General features: G+C 36.8%; 1 protein-coding gene across 3 annotated transcripts in view; it reads left to right on the forward strand.

The window, feature by feature from the left end:
- The window catches only part of GNAS (GNAS complex locus), a 151,710-nt gene that overhangs the window by 88,482 nt on the left and 41,232 nt on the right, over positions 1-21,996 (forward strand). For all 3 annotated transcript variants that reach the window (XM_035343542.1, XM_035343543.1, XM_035343544.1), the window contains exons 3-5: positions 2,339-2,393; positions 2,477-2,596; positions 21,811-21,908. In XM_035343542.1, coding sequence (XP_035199433.1) covers positions 2,339-2,393; positions 2,477-2,596; positions 21,811-21,908 — 273 coding nt within the window. The remainder of the gene's footprint in view (positions 1-2,338; positions 2,394-2,476; positions 2,597-21,810; positions 21,909-21,996) is intronic.

Below are 21,996 nucleotides of genomic sequence, written 5' to 3' on the forward strand. Positions count from 1 at the left end.
ATGCTAGTACCTTCCTTCACTTTGGGCATATCAGTTGTCCTTTTGATCTCAGTGGAAAAGAATCTCTGCATGTGTTCATCATGTTCAAGACCTAGTTGAAAACTGGAGGCAAAATCAAGCCAGACAAACTGCTTACGCTGTCAATGATAAACATTTCCTGCTTTCATTGCATTATTTATGCTTTTGGTTTGGTTTGGGTTTTGTTCTTTTAATTAAAGGAACATCATTTCTAAAAACAGAGGCTTTTTGCAACCATATGTGCGCTAACCAAAAGCTATACCTACCCTAAGTCTGGGTTTGTGGAATGAAGAGTTTCGTAAATCCCAGGGTAACAGAAAGGATGGAAGATGGGAAGGAAGAGGGTGAAAAAGCCTCTTTTTTCCTGTCTTATTTATTTTCCTTTGTTCACTGCTTCTAGCCTCTCCTGGCTCTTTGCCTTGTTCCCATCGGCAGTGCCAAATCCCCGAAGCAAAAAACTGGTAGTCTTCAGGTAGAGAATACAAGGAATAAGGTGGTCTGTAGGGTAGACCAAGAATTCCAGTGAAACCAAGAATTTACATCCGACTATTGATGATTTTGTTTTCTTTCTGCATCAAGCTTCACTGACCTTTCTCGCCCTGCCTCAAAGCTTTGAGAATACACGTTGTGGTCAGTGACGAGGAGCCGATATTTAAAGATAATCGTGTTTCTGTTCAGTAGGGTTTGGCTGCTGATTCATGCATGTTCTCTAGTACAGCTAAGTCATCTAGAACGAGATGATTTGATGCTGCTGTTTGCTTTCTGTCTGTAAGACAGGACTCACATTGCAATCGTGCTTTCGCAGCAGTAGAATGTATAGTATGATCCTGCAAGCCCACGGCTGAAAGGCAGAGTCGCATGCGGCTGGCACGGTGTTGTTTTCATTGACCCTGTCTTTTACAGAAGTTGTATTAATTTTTCATTTGATAACCAAAATTTCCACCCCTCTTGGATGTCTGTGTCTGCCTTGTTGTTTAGGCAGTATTTTTTTTTCCTGCTGTTCTTCTGCATTCTTGATTGGTGAATGTGCTTTCAGTTTCGTTTTGGTGCCTGTGAATATTTATGGAAAGGAAAAATAATGTAAAGCATTTACAATATGAGGACTAGTTAACTAACTAGTGAAATTGAGAATTTTCAAGCTCTAGTCTGTAAACTGAAAGTGTGAGCACTACCTTTTAAAGGATAAAAAAGAAAGCATACTGTTGGTAGCTTCAGGTCTTTGGGATACTGTTCTGGAAAATGTTAGTTCTCAGAGTGAAAAATATTAAAAACAGTTGGTATAAATATTCAGGTAATTAAAATGTTTCGTAAAACAGTTTTATGAAGATTAAAAGGTCACTTAGACAATTTAGGGTGGGTTTTTTGGGTAATTACTTGGCTAACTTGGTTTACCCCAAAGCAGTGATTTTATATTGTGTATAGCAAGAAATTAATAATCTAAAAGTTCTGTCCTGGTGCTTTACAACTAAGTTACAGTTTACAGACTCAGTGCTAGCCGTACCTTTAGTAAGTTAATTCTTGGTTATACTCAATGTTTGATCAGGCATTTCATTTGATTGCACTATTGAGCATTGAAAATAACTATTGTCAGAATTGCAAATGCCATGCAATAAAATGCCTTACAGATAGACTAGAGGCAATAGTTTGCACTGTAGCTTGCTTGAGCCCGTTACACATTTTAATTTGGCTGCAGTTAATCCCGTATGATAGTGTGCACATACAGCATTCAACGTGGTTTTCTAGCCTACTTTAGTGCCTGTAGTTAAAGATAATTTTACATATTTGAATTAGCCTTTCACTATTGATTTCAGATTTTACGTCCAAACTGTTTGAATGTCTCTGTCGAGTTCTCTGCTGTACTTTTTTCTGCTATGACATCATTTTTATGCTTTAATTTTTTTGTAACTTGAGGTGCTTTGGTCTGCTTTCATTTGTTTCTAATTTTAATAACTCTTTTTTTTTTTCTATTTGTTTCCAATTTATGTTTGCTAAACAACTTTGAGGTATTTCTATTATTTTTCATTAAAATGAATCAAAATCTGACTTTGCAGAGTATCTTGGTTCCAGTCAAAGACTGCAGTAAGTTTTTATATGAGCATAATTGAATATTGACTTTTTGAGACAAATAGATGTTTGCTGTTTAAGCAGAAAAGGTATGAGATATTTAATCAAGTCTATCTACAAAAGCATTCGGTACTGAGAGCAGTTTATTCAATATTAACAATATAGCTTTGATAGAATACTTCTCATATTCTATTTCAAAAATATACTCTGCTTCTATGGCCTATAAATTTAGTATGTTTTTTTTTTATTATTACAGGGAGAAGAAAATGAAAATTCAGGATATTAAGAACAATATTAAAGAAGCTATAGAGGTAATCTTTCAAGCTATTATTAACTATTCAAGATTAGCTATTTAGACATACTCTGCAATAATTTCACTTTTTTTTCTCTGCAGACAATAGTGACAGCAATGGGCAATTTGGCACCTCCAGTTGAACTAGCCAATCCAGAGAACCAATTTCGAATCGACTACATCTTAAATTTAGCTAACCAGATAGACTTTGATTTCCCACCGGTAAGTAAATAATTCTAATTGGCTGCAGTCATGCTTTTTTACAAATGATTATTTTTCACTGCACTGTAGTAAATATTTACCAAAAAAATCTGGTCTTTGGGAATTACTACAGTAGCTGTCTTGGGTCAGTGCTAATCAAGAGAGTGTATAGCAACATGGCTGATCTATTCAGGCTGATCCTTTATGAACAGAGATCTTTTCTCCTTCCTTATGCCCTATTGCAATAATCAGTTACAGTCAAGAAGGGCACGGTGGGCAGTATTGTTTGGATATTCTTGGGAATTGCCCTGCCCAAAAGGAGCAAAGTTATGCGCAGCAGTTGGTTGATAATTACCTGGCATTTAGTGATACTGTACTTCTCTCTTTTGGAAGAATAGTAGAGATTTCTTGCTGATTCAGACATGCTCTCTGACAGCTGTGTCAGCCAGACTTTCTGCAAAGGTTCCACATACTATGTCCTTGCCCCAGCCCTCCCCAGTCCTAGTTAATGATTCAAAATCCCTGCAGCCCCAGAGTAAATGCAGAAAGTATAATGATTTGTTTGGTGGTATAACTTGTCTGCTCACCATGATTAAATTCTACTGTATCTCAACCAGACAAGTAGCAGAAACCCATGAAAATACACTTGGCAACCACGGAACTCTTAAACACTGAGAAGATATTTTTTATTAATTGCCATGAAGTACTTTATACTTGCAGCAATACAGGAGTGTTGCAAAGCTTCTGTTCACTTTCTGTGTAATGTTCCAGAGGGCTGAGGATAGGAATTATTATAATGTTTCAAAATCATGATCAATTTACACCAGAATTTTGTTTGTAGCAGTAGCCAGTCCTGGCTGCTTGAAAGAGAAGTGGAAGTGCAAATAGTAGTCAAATCTGGGATACTTTGCAGCACAGCAAGGTTTTTGTAACTGATTTATAAATATTATTGAACAAGCTAGTCTGTGAAAACAGTGAGTTACCTTTTGCAACTGTTGCTGCTTCTTGGAACTTAACAGCTTCTGTCAGCTGCTATTAGAAAAAAAAAAAAGTATTTGTGTACAAGACAGAAGTCATATGTTGTATTGCCAATTAGTTGGAGATACTGTTATTGTCATATTCCATATTCAAATCCATTAATTTTCAAAGTTGAGCAGGTGCAGAAAGGTTATGGAGAGTGGGAAGTGTGGTTCTTCTGAAGCACATAGAATGCAAAATTAATCCTTTTAGGTTAAAGAAACTTAAATGCATTTTGAGATTTTAACTTGATGCTAATTTTGACAGTTCTCAGTGTTGTGTTTATATTCTCTTCATTGATTATTTATATTCATATAATATTTATTCCTTTCATTGATTATTTTTTCTGGTAGGGAAATCTCATACTTTGAAGATAGTTTTAGGAGAATATTCAAGAGAAAAAACAGCAGCTCCTTACTCTACCCCATGTGCTCTTGAATTGGCTGGGTGCCTGCAACAATGGGTACTGCCCATTGTTTTGTGATAGTTCAGGTTGTGATCTGTAACAATGCTCTAACAAGTTCCTGTGACCTACCATGTACCAAAGTACTTGATTTTTCTCTTTCTCTCCTCTCAGAGAAGGGTTTTTCTTCCATTTAGTTGGAATATGGTGTTTTGTTTTGTTGTTGTTTTTAATTTTCCTCAGAAAGAGGCAGTTGTGTAGCAGTAAGTGAATAAGCTAGGCATGCGTTGAATGTGTGTGCTAAGGTAATTCATACTAAACATGCACTGAAGACAAATGAAGAGTTTTCAGTTCCAATGTGAAATGCCGTCTTCTTGAATATATCTTCAAGTTAGTGGTGGTTGAAGCTCTTTCCTTATAGCGAAAATCTATTATACGTATTTTTCTGAAAGAAAAAAACTGCCTGTAAAAAGTTTTTGAGATACTTTTGTTAGATACAGCTAGGGAAGCTCTGTTTTTACTTCGACAGCTGTTTTTAATCTAAAAATGAGTATTCAATAAGCATTATTTCTGGTAAAATACAGGGTAGCGAGCCCTTCCTAATCAAGCTGAAGTTCTTTTTGTAGGTAGTATTTGCTAGTACGAAAATGTATGTCAGGGGTTTCACTTACAGACATATCTTGTTATAGAAGCAGGCTATTTTACACTAAGTAGTAGTAGCCTGAGGTTCTTGTAAAACAAAATTTGTTTAGGGACTGCAACGATCAACCCCTGGTACTATTGCACTTGTCTGTTCTTTTACGTTTGCACTGCGTTCTGAGATCCTTGGATAGGAGAGACCAGGAAGTGGACTGAGGTTCTGAACGTAAGCGATCAGCTTCTGTGACTAGATAATATCTAGTGGTTTTACGTGCTGTGTTGTTGGTGTATAAAGTAATAGAGATGTACTTACCAGGTCTATAAATAATTTCAAGTCCAGAGAGTAGTCTTGGGAAATGCAACTTGAAAGAATAACTGTGAAAGACATGCAACTTGAAGAATAACTGCTCCAATAAAACTAGTTCTTCTTTTCCTGAGCAAGGGCATTGTGTTAAATTTTTAAGACCTGAGTCTACAGAGGTTTACTCACGTGCTTAACTTTGACTAATGGCTGGTTTCATCGATATACTCAAGAATTTCATATGTAAATGTTTGTAGGGTTGGGGTTCTAAATGCTAGTGACTGAGTTTTGAAGGACTACTGTTGGCTCCCTCTCCCCTTGATGATTATATAAGCTACTGTTTGTATCTGATTCCTGGATTAGTCCTTTGGTACATGAAAAAATGAACCTGCATTTTAATTATGTATTTTAATTAATCTATCGCAATTATTTCATAGAGGTACCCAAGGATCATACATTTCTGATACTATGCGCTGAGAGTTGGCATCCAGGGACACTCCAAATCTTAACTTGATTTAAAAGTACTTTGAAGAAAGTATAGTTTTCTGTAAGTGGAAATAGCCTCATTATATCTAAGGAAGTCTTGATTATCTTTGTCTTCCAGTACTCCGGTGAGACAATTTCATAAACTGGCAGCTAAAACCTTTCCTATATAGAGTGCTAATGCAGAAGGGAGGGAGATTTTTTAGCAATGTTCAGCAGCGTGTTACGCTATATGTTTTGAGTTGTAGAACTTAGTTTCTCTTTCTTCCATTTTCTTCATGGGGAATCAGATTTCAGCTGTTACAAAGCCATACTTTCCTCAGTATAATATTTGACACTCATCTTCTCTGCTGTAGGAGGAACATGAAGAGAGGAAGAAAGAACACTCATGTACAAAGGAGATGTTGTTTTGAGAGCTATGAGTACCTACTGCAATACTCTTTTAAGACAGAAGGCCTTTTTGATTCCTTTTAAATACCTATTCATGTTTTCCTAAACATTAATTTAGCAAGCTCTCCAGCAAGCAGTGCACTGAATCAGAATCAATGGTTAGCACAAGTATTCTGTAATTTCTTCTCCAACTAAAGAGAGTCTTTAGAACACGAGGCCTTATCCTTCTTACACGAGGCAGTATTAAATGAAGAAGCTTAGAGTAGACATGTAAATCTGTTTATAATCACCTGTTGTACAGGTGGGGCTAGAACTGAAGTTTCCCAGTAGCAAGATTCAGTGTGATGTGAAAGGCAGAAAGAAGTATAAAAGAAATGTAGGAGCCTTACAGCATGGTAATAGTATAGAGGTCTGATTCTAGGACTTAAAGAGCAACTTTAGTAGTCTGATATTCTATTTCTTTTCATCCGTGTCTCCATCTGTTTGCTTTGCAGTTTCTGACTTATAGGAAATGTGTGTCATTTGTGTAGAGCATACAGCACTGAATTTAAAAAACAACTCAAGTTAAAAATAATGTTGGTGCAGTGCAATGGTAGGCTAAACATTCCCTTTAAAGCTGAAAAATTAGTATGTTGGAGACATTAATTCATCCCACTTGGTATTAAGCAATTAGATTTCTTGAATACAAATAGTAGCATATGGGGAAAAGAAAAGAGTAGTACTTGCTGAAAGGAATTCTGTCCACGTAATCATGCTGGTGATTTAAACTATTGCAATATTTAATAAATCAAATTTGTAGTTCCTTTTGTATACCTTCTGTGCTGTTTCGCCGTACTGTATATACCACTGGCAAGAGCCTAGAAGCTGATGGTCCAAGAACTCTTGCAGCTGATGGTCCAATTTGTCCTGTCTTCAGTATGTTTTAAACAGTTTCTAAAATGTGAATTGCACACAAAAAAAAACAACAACTCAAAACTGACTGATCCAGTGAAACTTGGAGAAGCTTTTTTACTCAAATAAAGCTAGCAGAACTCCACTGTAAGAAATTGCAAGGCTTCTATGCAACAGCCATAGAAAAATCTCATGAAAAACAAGATGCCTTCAGTCCATGTCTGCAAATTCTACATTTGAACAATGAGCATGTAAAATCCTTTTAGGATATATAAATTCAAAGCAATAGAAGTGTTAAAGATACCAGCCGATTAGAAAAGTCATAGGGCTTCCACCCTGTAAAAGTTCCTCTAAACAACCTGTGTTCTTGTCCTACATTGTGCACGCAGGAGATGCACCCACCTCAAGGCCTTGAAGGCACTTGTAATCTTCTCTGGATTGTACAAGTCTAAGATTTTGCAATCATAGATACCTGGTGAAAACTGTTTCTGAACTGTCCTCTACAAATCATCTAAAGGTTGTGGTATGTCTAAGGCTAAGAATCTAAGTGTGTTTCAAATGCTCGGGGAGCACTTAGTAGTAGTATTCTAGGCAAAACAACTGAATACCAAGCTCATGTTTTTATGTGAAGTATTTTCTACCTTAGCTCATTGTGGACTTCAAAAATAGATTGAGAATGTAATGTATCCATAGGTAATGTACTGTTCTGGTTTATTTTGGCAAAATGCTTCTTTTTTTTTTTTGGGGGGGGGGAGGGGTTAAAATCCATAAATCTATCCTTATTGGTAGGCTTATTGCATAGACATTTCTTAAGGCAGAGCAGAAGGGAAATAACAGAAGTCTAATCAAGTCAATGTAATCTATTGTTAAGATGAATAGCACTGATAAATATTGCATGTAGTATACTATTTGCATCATTGGGAAACATATCCTTGCTAAAATGACAGAACGTTAAATGGCTGAGCCTTGCCAAAAGAGTCTAGCCCTGCTAGTTTGAATGAGCACTGAGAACAGAGGGCTCGTGCTTTCCGTGGAGAAGTACTGAAAGCTCTTCTTGGCTAAAATGCTACAGTGCCAGTTTTTTTAATGAAAGATTATTTTTTTAAGGAGGACCAACATCACTGTCTTCATTCAAGTTGAGTTTTTATCATGTGACTAAATTGTCACTAGCCAGCACAATTAGCTTAATCAAGGAAAAATGAAGTTAAAGGGAAAAAAAAAACAAACAAAAAAAAAACTTGTGCATTAAGCCTTAGAAGCGAGGCTATGAAAATGTATGGTACAAATCTGAAGACCCACATGTAATTACTACTTCTGGGCTTGTATTTTAATATTATACCGTGGTAAATAATATTTTAAAGAAGAACAAAATCACAAATGATTCAGGACTTACGGAATGAACTTTGCTCATCATTGAGACTCTATAATGAAACAAGTAGAGAACTTGGTTTGCTTGAGCAAGGAATTTGAAATCTTGCCCAAGTTTGTTCTAGAATTGCTTTTTAAGTTATTGTAAATTTTGTAAGATTTAATTTTGGTCTTAATTTTCTGTGAGACCAGAATAACACTTGCTTTACAAGTATTTTAATGATATGGTGTTTAAGAACAAAGACCAAACACATCCAAATTTCAGGCTGTTTTTGCAACTAATCCATTAGTTAAAATAGAAAATAAAAACAAATGATGCACATCGCTGAGGCTTCCAAATGGCTTTTCTATACGGTTGTACCTTGATACATCTAGCTCACTTCAGGTAAAATACAATTGTTTGTATATTTTCAATGTCAAAAATCAACCCGGGAAGTATTTTCGATGGTCTGACTAGCTGTGTATCTGTTTCAAATACAGGGTGATGTTGGATGGGCCGGCTTATAGAGGTGGTATTTTTATTCCTGTTCTGCATACCAGACAGTGGTTAGGATATTTTCTCCATCCTTACTACCAACTGCAATAGTGGCCTTTTTACTCATCCCTTTCTTTTTGCTCTTACTTTTAGGAGAGGAAAGGAAATGCCCATTTTGGGGCATTTTGCCCATAGAAAGTTCTATGCCCATTTTTCTTTCCATGCTCAACCCATTTGAAACAAGCTGCCAAATAAAACCTATTTATTTTGGGTCATAGTCCCTTAATAAAATATTCAAAATAGCAGAACAGTGTTTACAGCTGCCTATTTTAATTGATGCGGACTCAGCTGTGGGAGGTGTATCTCCTGAAAATACTGTAATCGCTTCAGAAAGATGACATTCAGAAAGAATTGCAGTGTTCGCTATTGGAATCTGAAATAACTGCGGAACCGTTCTGGTGTATCCAGGAAAATGTATCTTTAGAAGAGATGGGATAGTTTTTAGGGTGTTGGTGAAATTGTCTGCAGGTTTTTTGGTCCCTGTTTATTTTTTATTACACTGCTCCATTGTAGTTATTTTGGATCTCCCACTGCCAGTGCTGCTGAATAGTTTTATTATGGTTTCTGAGTGGTGTCTTTGAGGCCTAGTGTTACCACACGCTGGCTTCAGCCTCAAAGCCAGCCTAACATCCCGTCTGCCCACAGCCATCCCTTTCCCTCTCCCGCCACACCATCATGTGCCACTCTCAGCTGTGCCAAAAAAACCTCCATCGTGTCCCCAGAGTAAATCAGACCATTGAACTGGTTCAGGTTAAAAATAACCCCAGTAACCCCGACTCCTTCTCTCGTCTATTTCAGGGAGGTTATTTTTAACGGGAATCAGTTTGGAGGGCTGCTTTACGCCATGGCCCATCAACCGTTTGGTACAAATTGTGTAGTACATTAACATGCAGAAGGGTCAGAGACAAAGGTGGAATCCTTAAAAGGGTTTTAACACCAAAATCTTCAAGAAAAAATACAAGATAACACAGTCTCAGTAAGATGTGAGCTGGGATCTATTTGCTGCCAAAGTGTTCCTTAATTATGTAGGCAACAGTACGAAATTATCTGTCCCTGTAGATAATCACCCTGATCTCCGTAATGGTAGACATGTTATTATTTCCTGTCTAAATACATCATGGAAGAAGAAGTGAGCTTTTCTGGTTTGACAGCATCACCGGCTTTATAATGTAATGACAAACATGCACCCTAATGGGGGACGTTCCCAGGAGGCTATAGTGAGTGCCGCAGATTTTGGGGTGTGGAAGAAGGCAAATCATTTTCTCTGGTGGGTGTACCCCTGGGAAGCTAGGAAAGTGAGAGACAGAGCCTGTTTTCTTGGGTGTCTGCATAACATTGTATGGAATTTGGATAGCTATCAGAAAATTTGGGGCTCTTACTCATTCTTGTCCAGACTTGCTTTATTATTTTAAGCGAGTCACCTCACTGTCCCGTATACCTTTTTTTTATGCTCTGTATATCTTGTCTTTTGTAAAATAGTGATACAAGATGGATCCCAAAGATGTATTTAAGCATCTTGAAGTACTAAACTGGTAGAAAATGTGGACATGCAAAGCATCTTAACTGAAGAATGTTAACGTTGTTAATAAAAAGGGAGTGTTACAGGCTGTATCAGCAGAGTGCTATATTATTAGTTCCGCAGAAGTAATCTGTACATATTCTTTTTTTTAAATCGCCGTTATCTTATCCACACAGACTATGTCTTTCTAAATGGACTTCTAGGTAATCCAGTTGAGTTTACCTGATCAGAGCTGAACAAGACCTAAAGGTGTTTTTCTTATCCCCTAACAGCAGAAATAAATTCTTATACAAATTAATTAAAGAGTTCTATTGAGTTCTATTTTTTTTTTTTAAACAGCCACTTGGATTCATTTCTGTTTCTCACATTTAAAGCATGTATAACTAGGAATTATTTGCAAATGGATCTCCTGAAATCTCTGATTTTGTCCACATGGGTGCTTGATAGGAATGTTCTTTCTTACAAAAGAATTGCAATATCTGGCAAATTCTGACATTGCTCTGTATTGGAACAACCTATTTATTGGAAGTAGACAGTCAGTAATTTTTAAATATCAGCATTTCTTCAACTTTGGTATGCAGTACAGTAGGTTATAGTTATGAGACCTAGCTGCGAACAGTTAGCCCATTGCCTCATATGAAGAACTATTATGTTGACACAAAGCTTTTTTTCTTGAGTAATTTAAATGAAAATATATTAACTATAAGTTTAAAGTAATACCCAAGTTACTTGATGACTAGACATTATCTTTAAAAGTAAAAGCAAGTATTATTACAGAACTTAGTTTTTAGATTCACAAACAAATTCCTGGTGGCCATCTTTTTGACAGCAGTCATATAGTGGCTGTTGTTTGGAATGGCGAGTTTTTGGATATGCAGGGATTTTCCCCAGTGCTCTCACGTGGCTGCTTTAACTGAGCTGCTTACGGTGCGTGGCGGAGAGGAGAGCTCAGGGATGCCTGTCTGGTAGCAGCCCCTCAGTGAATTCAGCGCAAACCATTTCCACTAACGTGTTTTACTGCTCCTGTTTCTTTTGGTCCATGAATCAATAAAGCTTTGGTATTTTTGTACAAGCATCCATAATTTATGGGGAGTTTATTTCACAATCAAGGAGAATTTGATTTTAAAAAAAAATCTTAAGTAAATTGTATGATTAGAAACACTGCCATTAATATGGGAAGATCTTTCTTTTTACAGCTAAATGTAAAGCTATTTAAATAAATTTTGATATATATGTATATATATATTTGTGTTACATTTTTTTGACTGCTAAAGTTTTCCAGAAAGTCAAAACACTGATTAGGAATACATACATATTTAGGGCAGTCATTCTGAAGAACTGTAATGTTACAGCACTTGGACTTTAAATATAGCCTAAATTATGAGTACCTATGTATTTAAAAAATAAAAGTCTCCCTTCTGACTTCCATAAGCAGAAACGATATTAAACGGAAGAGCTAAGCAGTTTTAATAATAAGCCTTGCTTTGTATATAGTGATTAATCTCTTGGTTTCTTTGCTGCAGTTCCTTCTGCTATACCCGATTTGGTTCTTAAATGTGGCAGCATCTGCAGAAATGACTTTTCCCACCTTTTGATAATCCAGATTTCCTTGCCTTTAACAGCAATTTCTAACTGCAGTGAAAATGGGTACGCTGTTATTACTTACGCTTCTGTTTTGTGCATGAGATGAAGGTGGTATTGGCTAGAAAATTAAAGAAACAAGTCCTTTGAATTCTGCAGTGTTTCAACTGGGGTGTTCATGTAGTTCAGTTGAATTCTGATGAAGTATATCCTTAAATTGGAGAATATACATTCAAGGCCTTCAATGTGATATTATCTGCAGATCTTTTCTGTAGTGTAGCCATTTTTATTGTACAAAAAATAAAAAACAAAGACTCTTTTACTTTATTATTAATTTATTTGATTAGCATTCAAAGTGAATGCTAATGCTTTCTTCTGCATTTGTATTTTTATCAAGTAAATTCCCACCATACCATGTTTGTAGGTTCATAAGTTCACATTTAGAAATTCATTTGAAGAAATCATGACTTAATTTCTCTTGATACATCTTCTTTGTTTTCCTCAGAGCAGGCTTAAAGTACAAGAACAGATTAATTCAATTTATGTTGAAAGAGAAGAGCTGTCAGCTGAATTAAACAGGAAATAGGCATAAATTTAATATAGAAATTCTTAAGCATTTTCTGGTTTTAATCACAGTAAGAGACTCACAAAATACTGGTGTACACATAGATGAAATAAAATTTCACCTGTGAGCCTGCTTGGCATGGCAGTGGCTCGGCAAGGTTTTCTGTGATAGTCTATGTTAAGGCAGCAACGTAGTAAATGTGCAAATTACCCCGTGGATATGCTTTTTGGGCATAGAACAAAAAACACCTTTGGGCATAAAATTTCTGTAGCATTCAAAGACTCGGAATTGTGGTGGTAAACGTGCTTCTAAAAGTCATGAATTTGGGATTTTAATTTAATTCACACTCTGTCAGATAAGTCAAGGATAAGCTTAGACAAGCATGAAAGTAGCTAATGAGAAAAGTGGAAAAGTATTGTAATCCAGCTTACTTTTTGATTCCGTCGCGTATTTGTTGCTGTTTTTACATGTCTCTCAGTGCTAAACTTAGAAGTTGTTTTTATCATTCCAGTACCAAATGCAATATATTATAGGATGGAAAAGTTGTGCAGTTACCTTTTTACATACAGTCGTCAGTGATTTCCCGGCAGGGAGACTTTTATATGGAGCAGAGCTGGAGGGTGTGTGCCCTTAGCTTATGAAGCTATGATGGACTTTAAAGAATCATAATGTCAGGTCCCAGATCTCACGACAGATCCACAAGCACAGGCCTTTCACCCTGTGAAACTTAAGTGGACGTTGGTGAGAGCTCGCCTGGCCGGGAAGGTGTGTGCATGGTGGAGGCAGCCCTGCATGCATGACTGTTCTGATCCTGCACACGTCTGTTTCTGTCAGGAGTGTTGTGTTTTCTAAAGGTACACAGGCACACATTGCTTCCAGTAGAGTCCTGCTTTTCAGAAAACCACCAGGTCATCAGGGTTTTCAGCTTGCCTTTGTGGAGGTTACATGTTCCAGCTTTCCGGATTTTCTCTTTTCTGCTTGGTAGGACCATTAAAAGCATCTCCAGCTGAGAGTAGCTTTGGCCTTTTCTTTCTCATGATCTAATTTTGGTGCTTATCATTGTCTTCCTATAGGTGTTTCGCTTGGATTCAGAAGAAAAAAAAGAAATTTCATTTATTTGGAATATGAAATGAAGGATATAAATGAGACTTAAAGTAGTTTCTGTTCACAAATAATAATTCTTAAGCACATGGCTGGACTATCCTACAAAGCAGGTAGCACTCTTGGAAAGTCAGGGCTGCTCAAATGATTTCAGTACTAACGGCGCTCTAGAAAAATAAATACTAAGTTCAGGGTGTAATTTAGGTACTTACACAAGACATTGTACAGTGTAGTAAAGCCTATGCATTTTTACATGCATGTATTGAATGACTGTTGTCTTTGATAGTAGTGAAAGCATAGAAATATTCCTGACTTGGACTTTTACAAAAGCACGTTTCATTTGTTTCACTTGTTACCTTCCTTGCATGTGAGCTACGTAATTTTAAGGTATTTTATTATCCTAGGACATTTCTTCAGTGTTGCAATAAAAAATCAAGATTTCTTAAGCTCTCAGGAAAACTGGATAGCTTTTACTCCGTAAAAACAAATAAATCCCAGAAAGTAAACAGAAGTTTTGATTAATCTCTTGTAAATGTATGCAAGCCTGATCTCCTCATGCAACAGCATTTGGAGTCTATGAATACTTCTATAAATACAGAGTCTGGTTCTTCAGAAAGGTTGTATGGTGATCAGTGATCTTTCCTTGGGATTTGTCGTAAGAGAGAGTTCCTTCCTATCAACGTACCTAAATCAACGTCTACACTTTTCTGTTGGTGGAAGTTTCTGTCAAAAATTGCCCTTTTGTTTCCAACATGAAAGGGGACAACAAACCTGCAGCGTGGTCCCATGGCCAACGCGTTATTCAAAGTGGTGATGTTCTCAGCAGTTGCATAAGGCAATAAAGTCATTTGATTTGACTATTTGTTTTAAGTTTATTATATATTCATTACACAAAAAGCAACGAAATGACGTAGTATCAAAGACATTTTCCAAACCCTAATTTAAGGCTCAAAGGAAATTTCTCAGAGTTTTATTAAACCTTCCTTCCTAGCCAGAGGTCTGTAAAAATAGCTCTTGGTTGCAATGCCTCTGTCACAGCTCTCTGCTGCCCCAAGAGAGAGTTGAAATGGTATAGAAGACTTTTTCCTGAGCTTTTTGTGCTAGTATTGGGTTTAATTTGTTAATGAATTACCTTCTCTCCATGTGTAAGTATATTCTGAAGAAGCAGAGGAATACTGATTATTTAGTTTAAAATTACAGCGAAGTCTTGACAAATGGGCAGCCCACACGTGCCGACCTTCCATCTTGGTGCTCTCACCAAGAGTGAGTTCCTCCTCCCTAACAAGAGCAATGTGTTTGGAATAGGAGCGGTATGAAAGAATTAAATCTGAGTAGTGTTCCAATATCAACAGATTAAGCTTCTGTGGTGATGAAATATCTCGTGAAAGTAAAAATAAAAGGGAGATGGTGTGGTGATATACTACTGGAGCCTTTTAACCAAAGGCACTGTGGGATATAATGGATATAGAATCACGTGTTTGTATGTTTCGCAAATACTGCAGCCTTTTGAAACGTAACAGAGGGAAAAAATGAAAGTTCAAGCTTGACAGGAATTTCTTAAATAAAATTCCCTTCCCATTATGCCTTCTTGCAGCAACATCCGGTTTCGTTTGTACTACTAGAAATGTGGAGATAACGTAAGCAGACGCCCAAAATATTTTAGCCTTGTTCTTTCTAAACACGAAAAACTATTGATAATGAGGCTGAATCCTTGCTGAAAGTATTTCTGACTCAGTTTTGGGAAATGCTGAGTACTCTGGCCTCTCCCAAAGAGTTCTGTATTTGCCTCTGGACTCGTGCCAGTAACTGGAGAATATCTTCAACTATTTGTAGGTATGCGTTTCCTTTGTGATATCATCGGCATGTTTTCCCTAAAATAGCAAGCAATAATTAACACTTGTTCACACCATTAGGAATGCAGATGTTTCCCTATTCAAGTAAGTGGCTTATTAAACTGTCTGATTTGACAAATTTAACACGTTGTAGGATCCCTGCCCAAATGCGCGGAGAACGACAAGACACCGTTGGCTTCCTTCACTGAGTAGCCTTACAGTCAATAGTAATTGCTTGGTTTCAGATACAAGCAATAAAAAATAAATCAATTTGCTGTGTATTTACCTATCCTGAAAGGAGAAAATCAACCTGTGCAGTTTGTCTTGGAATACCCCGTGCTGCTGTGCCGCCCCATGACCCTGTGGTGCCCTAGTAGAGGTCATTAGGGGAACGCAGCACCACTGCCTGCCCGTCCCAAAAGCGGAGTTCATGTGCCTCCACCATGCAGAGCATGTTTGTAAAGAGGGTTGAAACCAATGATCAGTGTTGTTTTTAAAAGCTTTAATCTTGGAAGCGAATGTCCTCCAAGATACAATTTTACAGTTAGAATCTGATTTAGTTTGACCTTTAATCATTAGGCTTGTAAGTGGATGACCTATATAAAACTCTTATTATGAAATGCACGACTCCATGGGACGCTGAACTTTGCCCAGGAATTGAATCCCAGTTTTAACCACAACATTGTGTAATGGCTGTACACACCTTTTAGTAGGTAGTGTTGTGTTTTTTTTCAGTGGCATTGACTTTTGCTGGAATTAGTAAATAAGCTATTCTGACAGATCCGCCCTATATTATGGTTTTACAAAGAAAAGGTAATATTGCATGTTCATGGTAGGATTCCTGTGAACATGGTGTCATAGTTGCAATTACTATGCCAATGTTTTTCCCTGCCAACATCCTAATGCCTATAAAACATTGCTTCATAAACATTTTTTAAAAGTCTCTTGAGTATTTATATATTTGGAGGGAACAAAACCGTGTAGACAGTATGTTCAGTTTTTCTCTTTCATTTTCTACTAATATTTTATCCTTTTAGAATGCCTCTCAAAAGCCGATCTTGGTTCCTTATTTTTTCCCAGGCCTGGAGCTTGTCTCTTGAGGATTAATTTTTTTAACCACCAAAACACTCAACCTCCAAGTTCTTTAACACTTTCTCTGGTTGACTTTTAATAAACCTGCTGTTTACCTGCTGCCACTTACTCAACTTGTTGAAATTTTCTAATACAAGTGGGATTTTAACTCAGTTAGACTCTGCATTACCCCTTTTGTAAATCCAGGATGGTGGTTAGATCTTTCTGCAACCAAAATACTGTTTTCCAAGCATCCCTTTTACGTGATGACTTCTGCTCATGGTTTGTTGTTTTTATTTATCTTTTTCCTCCAGAGGCCTGATTGCATTCCTGTAAGTGAATACAGGCAATATACGATCGCTACCCGTTTATTCATTGCATTGGGAAACTTTCAGAAGGTGGAGAAGGTGTCTTCTGCTAAACAGAACATTAATACTTAAACACATTTCTTTTCATATGACTATGACTGCTAAAACTCTGTAGTTTTATGGCATGGTGAGAGACAAGGCTTCCTACAATCGGCAAGTCACGGTCCTTCGTATTTGAGTTACCTAAGTCAGACCAGAGAAGGTTTATCCAGACAGTGGATTTTCTCCAAGATGTTATAGTTTCACAGAAGCATGTAGGGATTGTGCCCAGAATCCAAACTATGCCCCTGTGCAGTTTGTACTCATTCAAATTCAAGCCCTGAGTGTTACGTTCGTGTGTGTGTAACGTTGGCATAATTTTCCCTAAGTGTTCTGCACAAGGATGTTTCTCTTTAGGGTTATGTTAGCACTTTGAAGAGTGTAAAGTCTTTGGAAGAATTCAATTCTCACTTTGCTTGGTGATGCCATGCTGCCTGTCATCAGTTATATTGACTTTTGTTGCTTTACACAGCTTCAGCTATAGTTTAAACAGGATCTTGGGTGTGTATTGTGTAACTGCAGCTTTTTTTTTAAATGGAAAATGACATAACTTGAATATTTTTTTGGTTTTAAGTACACATAAGGCAAGAATGGATAATAGGACCATGCTTTTCAAATACTGTGGATTGATTTGAACCTAATGTTTAATTCCAGTTTAAAGTGGAATATCGTCTCAAACCAAAATGTTATTTAGTATTATTTGTTTATTTTAGCTGTTTTATTAGGAGTTCCATTATTAGTGCAAGAGAAACCTGTGTTGATGCTGCTGTAGAGTCTGTTATATTAGGATGTGCCAGCAAATGAATCAGTGTTATGGAAACAAGAAGCAGACATGTAAGGACTAGTTTTCTGGCTATTTCTTTTCAGGAAATTTGCCTGTTACTTTCGGTTAATTTGTTTCCTAACTCATTATTTTTAGAAAACTCATACAAATTAGACCTATTCAACTAAAAAACAAAACAAAACAAACAAAAAAAAAAACTGTTACTGACTTGATTTTTCTGGTGGCTGCTGAAGCCCCTTTTCCACCTAAATGCATTTAACAAATCTTGTGGTTTTGCTTGTCTTCTCAGAGAGTTACCCCAGGCTACATTCCATGACTCAAAGGGGATGCTGAGGGTTTCTTATGTTATTCTTTTTCTTAAATATTATTTCAGAATTGTGGTTAGTGTAGGTGTATTTTTGGGGGTGGGAGGACAAGGGGAAATCTTTTTTTTTGTGACTGGCTAATGATGTCTTAATTCCAAAATCACTCGTTGTATTGTAACTAAGCTTCTAATAAGGGACATGTTGAACTTTCTAAGCTTGGTTCAAACTTTTCATTGATGAACACCTCCATCCCTTGTTTACAGTTGTGTAAGTTGGGTCAGCATCAGTCCCTAACTGTGTGAAGATAGGTTTGGTGTGGCCCAAAGACAAAAGGTTGTTTAACAAGGGATCTTCATATTTGGCCGTCACAAGTAATGTAGTTAAAAAGAAAAAAAGTACTTCTTGGTATAATAATCTATTACTCGTTACTTTTTGTAGATCCTGATTTTGAAATGCTAATAAAAAGTTCAAAGAATGTGGACTTGAATTCTTTTTCCAGCCCACATGGACAGTTAACAACCATATTGAAAGGATTGCACAAGGACTGCTGATTATAGCTCAGATTAGCAGGACAGACATAAAGGCAGTATTAAGTATTTTATTGCTAATTTGACCTAACAAGGCAAAAACATTGATTATTGTTATCCAGATACTTTCTGGGAAGTTCAGAACTGTTCTTAAAACACAGGGAGGACTCTGCTGAACAATATGTAACAGTTCTGTCAAACTAAATCCTGGGCTTTTTATTATCAATGTGTTTATGCTAGGGCCAGGAACTGGATTTACTTTTCATCCCACTTAAGAGTCTGATTGCAGAAACTACTCAAAATGTTTTTTTCCACAAGGCATGACGAAGTTGATAAGCTGCTTAAAATAATTGCTTTATTTCAGTTCTCTGCTGGAATATCGTAGTTGAGTGAGGAAGGACTTTGTGCCTCATTTTCATGATGGTTAGAAGGTTCGTCTTCCTACATACTGATAGGTCATTAAAAACTGTGTGATTTTAAGACATTTCAGCCAATCAATTTAAGATCTGAACATTTTTGTGTTGGGTTCTTGCTTTTTTCTTAATGTCAACCTGGGTAGATAAAGCAAAATTCAAGAGTGGCTACTGGAAAGTGAGGAGGTCTGGGTTTGAAGTGGGAGGACAGACCAATTATGGCTATTTTTAAATAATATGTAAGAATGATGCTGGAGAAGAGGCACAGGAGAAGCCTATCAGCAAATGGCTGCAGAATGAGAAGGCATCCAAGCTCGGGAAGAAACTTCCTAATGAGAGGACTCTGAATGAGGAGAACGTTGGGATACTCCAGTGTTTCAGATTATCATACTGAACAATCCAGGAAATTATCAACTAAATAAGTAATATGTAGTAAAATGTGAGCATTCCAGGCAATTAATGACACTTCTGCCTGTATATTAGTGAATTTCACATGGGCTCATTGAGGAGAACAAAGTCAGGTATGAGAAAGGCTGTTAGAAGAGATGGACGAAAGCCCAAGAGGAGGGAGAACCATAATGGAAGGGAAAGGGGATGCAAAAAGAATTTCTGAAACATTAAATTTGTCGTCTTTGTACTGCCAAGAGAGTTTTACTGTGCCGTGATCTTGTTTCGTTAACACAATGTGTCCTTTCACTTTCACCATAACATTTGTAGCTGATGAAGAATTATTATGCTTTATTACATTTTTTTATAAACTTATCTTTGCCTAGTTATTTGTTTACTGACTGTAATGCAGGATGAAGAGAGTGTTTTGGGGTATATTTGGAGATAATTGGCTTGGCAGATGCTGACCCCAGTTTGAAGTAGATATCTATTTTAGAACCATATGTCTGCCAAATAGTTCAATTAACTGTCTGAGGTCTGGTGTAAGTTATCTTGATAAGTTGGAAATTTAGATGGTTTATGTCCATCTGAATCAGCTGCTGTTTCAACAACAACAAAATACAATTGCCAATTCAATTTTTCAATTAAGACAACTTCCCAACTTTGTAGTAATAAGTTAAATGAGACATGAGAGGTTCTGTATTAGTTTTTTGCTGTTAGTTTTAAAAATAAATAAATGAAGCCACCCCAAAATAGTTTTGGTTCAAATACGGTGAAATTCCAGATATTCAGATATTCCAGATATTCCCTCTCCCTTCCTGACTTTCTCTTCCTGCTCATTTTTTACTTAGGAAAGATATTTTTGTCTCTGTGTTGTGATACAGTTGAAGATTGAAGGTACTTGCCAGTCCCCCCAACTGCCAAAAAATAGGAAACCTTCAAAATGAGTGCATCCAATGAACATTTCAGCAGTGGGAGGAAGAGAACTGAGGACAGGAATTAATATTGGAATTTATCTTCCTTTAACACTCAATATTTGTACAGTCTCTTGATAGTTGAAATCATGTAAAAACTTACCTACATATGAAAGAAATTTAGGTTTTCTTTTTGCTCATGAACAACTCATAAAAGGAGGGAACAAACCATAAGGATACATCTAACATCACGTATAAAGCTTGTATTGTTTTTAGAAGAAGTGGGAAGAAAAATTTACCATAAAGATCTTCTTTAGATGAGTAGTGTGCATTTACTATTTGTGTGTGTGTGTGTGTGCATGCATGCGCATTCAGTAGCAATGAAAACAAGTTTATTATTGGATAGTTTGTTTCCATCGTTGGTATTCACAACTGTGTGATCACACAAACACATATGCATCTTCTACCTGCCAAAACTGAGGTTGGCTTCAAAATCTGCAGCACTGAATTTACTTTTAAGATGCCATTACTTGTCTTGAAGATGCCCTTCAAAGCATCTACTGTTGAGATACGGTTCAGGTGGTAGTCAATGTCCTGGTAGGAAAGGAGGACTCTTTTCTTTTTACTACACTGATGGTAAAAGAAATGTGAGACACCGATATCCCAAGAGAGGGAATGATTCCAAAGCTGAGTTAATGGAGGGACCTTGAAGCAGTAAAATGGTTATTTAAAATAATATATCCTTTTTCTATAACACACCCCTAATACAAAGAAAAGGTGGGGGGGGCAGAATGTATACAGCAACTACTTCAAAGATGGTGTGCTGTGCTGGATGCAGAAAAGCTGATTTGGGGTAGGGGAACAGAGTCCGTTAAAAATCAGAATTAAAGCGTTCAGTCCCAAACACTTGAAAAGCTCTGAGATACACCCAGAAAAAGTCCATGATCATTGATAAAAGTAATGCATACAGTGGTGTGTGTATTTAAGTTACAAAGATGCTGTTGTTCTAAGTGCATTCAAAGTTCTTTGATAGCCAGAAATATAATTAATTATAATATACACCCCCGTTAGAGCCAAAGTGCATCTTTTATATGCAAAGAAGAATGGACTTCTGGTTGTGTTTTGTACTTACATTACAGGTTCAGCAAACCGAAGGCATTGAACTTTTGGCTGCTTTTGTATCTTGGTTCATAATTTTTAAGGTTAACACCATCAAAACATGACCTAGTTTTGCATCAGTGTATATTTTCTGAAGCTCAATATGCTGTTACACTGCGAAAGAACAAATCCGTTGATGTAAGCACTAAGATAAAGGTGTCTGTATAGTCCCCAGAAATCCCCACTAACTTGGAAAGTTACGTAAAACCTATTCATAATTTGCTGCCTTTATGGAAGAATTACTGAGAAATAGTGTTTCAATTAAGAAAAAAAAAATGTTGACAGGCAAACATAATATCTGTGAGCTAAAGAGCAAGTGTTACCAAATAGTATTGATTACTACAAATGCCTACAGAATTGTCATTAATGAAAAGTTAGCCTTTCTTCCTGGACTTCCAAATACAGTTGGACTCGGTCAAAATGGTTGAGCAGCAGTTCTTTAACTGTTTTAAAGTGTTACAAAGTCAAGACACGAAGAAAGCCAACAGAACAGAACTCATACACAGCTTCTACAAAGATGTTTAATGTTTGTTGTTAAATTGCTGCCATTTACCATTTGTTACGGTGTTAATGATGTGTTACTGTTTGCTGCTTCTTAGTACAGAATCCTTTTTTTGCTGATAGTATTTTTTTTATTCTTTCAGGAATTTTATGAACATACAAAAACACTTTGGCAAGACGAAGGTGTGAAAGCCTGCTATGAGAGGTCTAATGAATATCAGCTGATTGACTGTGCGCAGTAGTAAGTATCGTTTCTGTTCTGCTGTATACTGACAGTGATATTGGATGTTAATAACGGTGTTTGGATAGTCCTGATGCTTTATTTTCCA

This window comes from Oxyura jamaicensis, chromosome 20, assembly GCF_011077185.1.
Source record: "Oxyura jamaicensis isolate SHBP4307 breed ruddy duck chromosome 20, BPBGC_Ojam_1.0, whole genome shotgun sequence".
Taxonomy (NCBI): Eukaryota; Metazoa; Chordata; class Aves; order Anseriformes; family Anatidae; genus Oxyura; species Oxyura jamaicensis.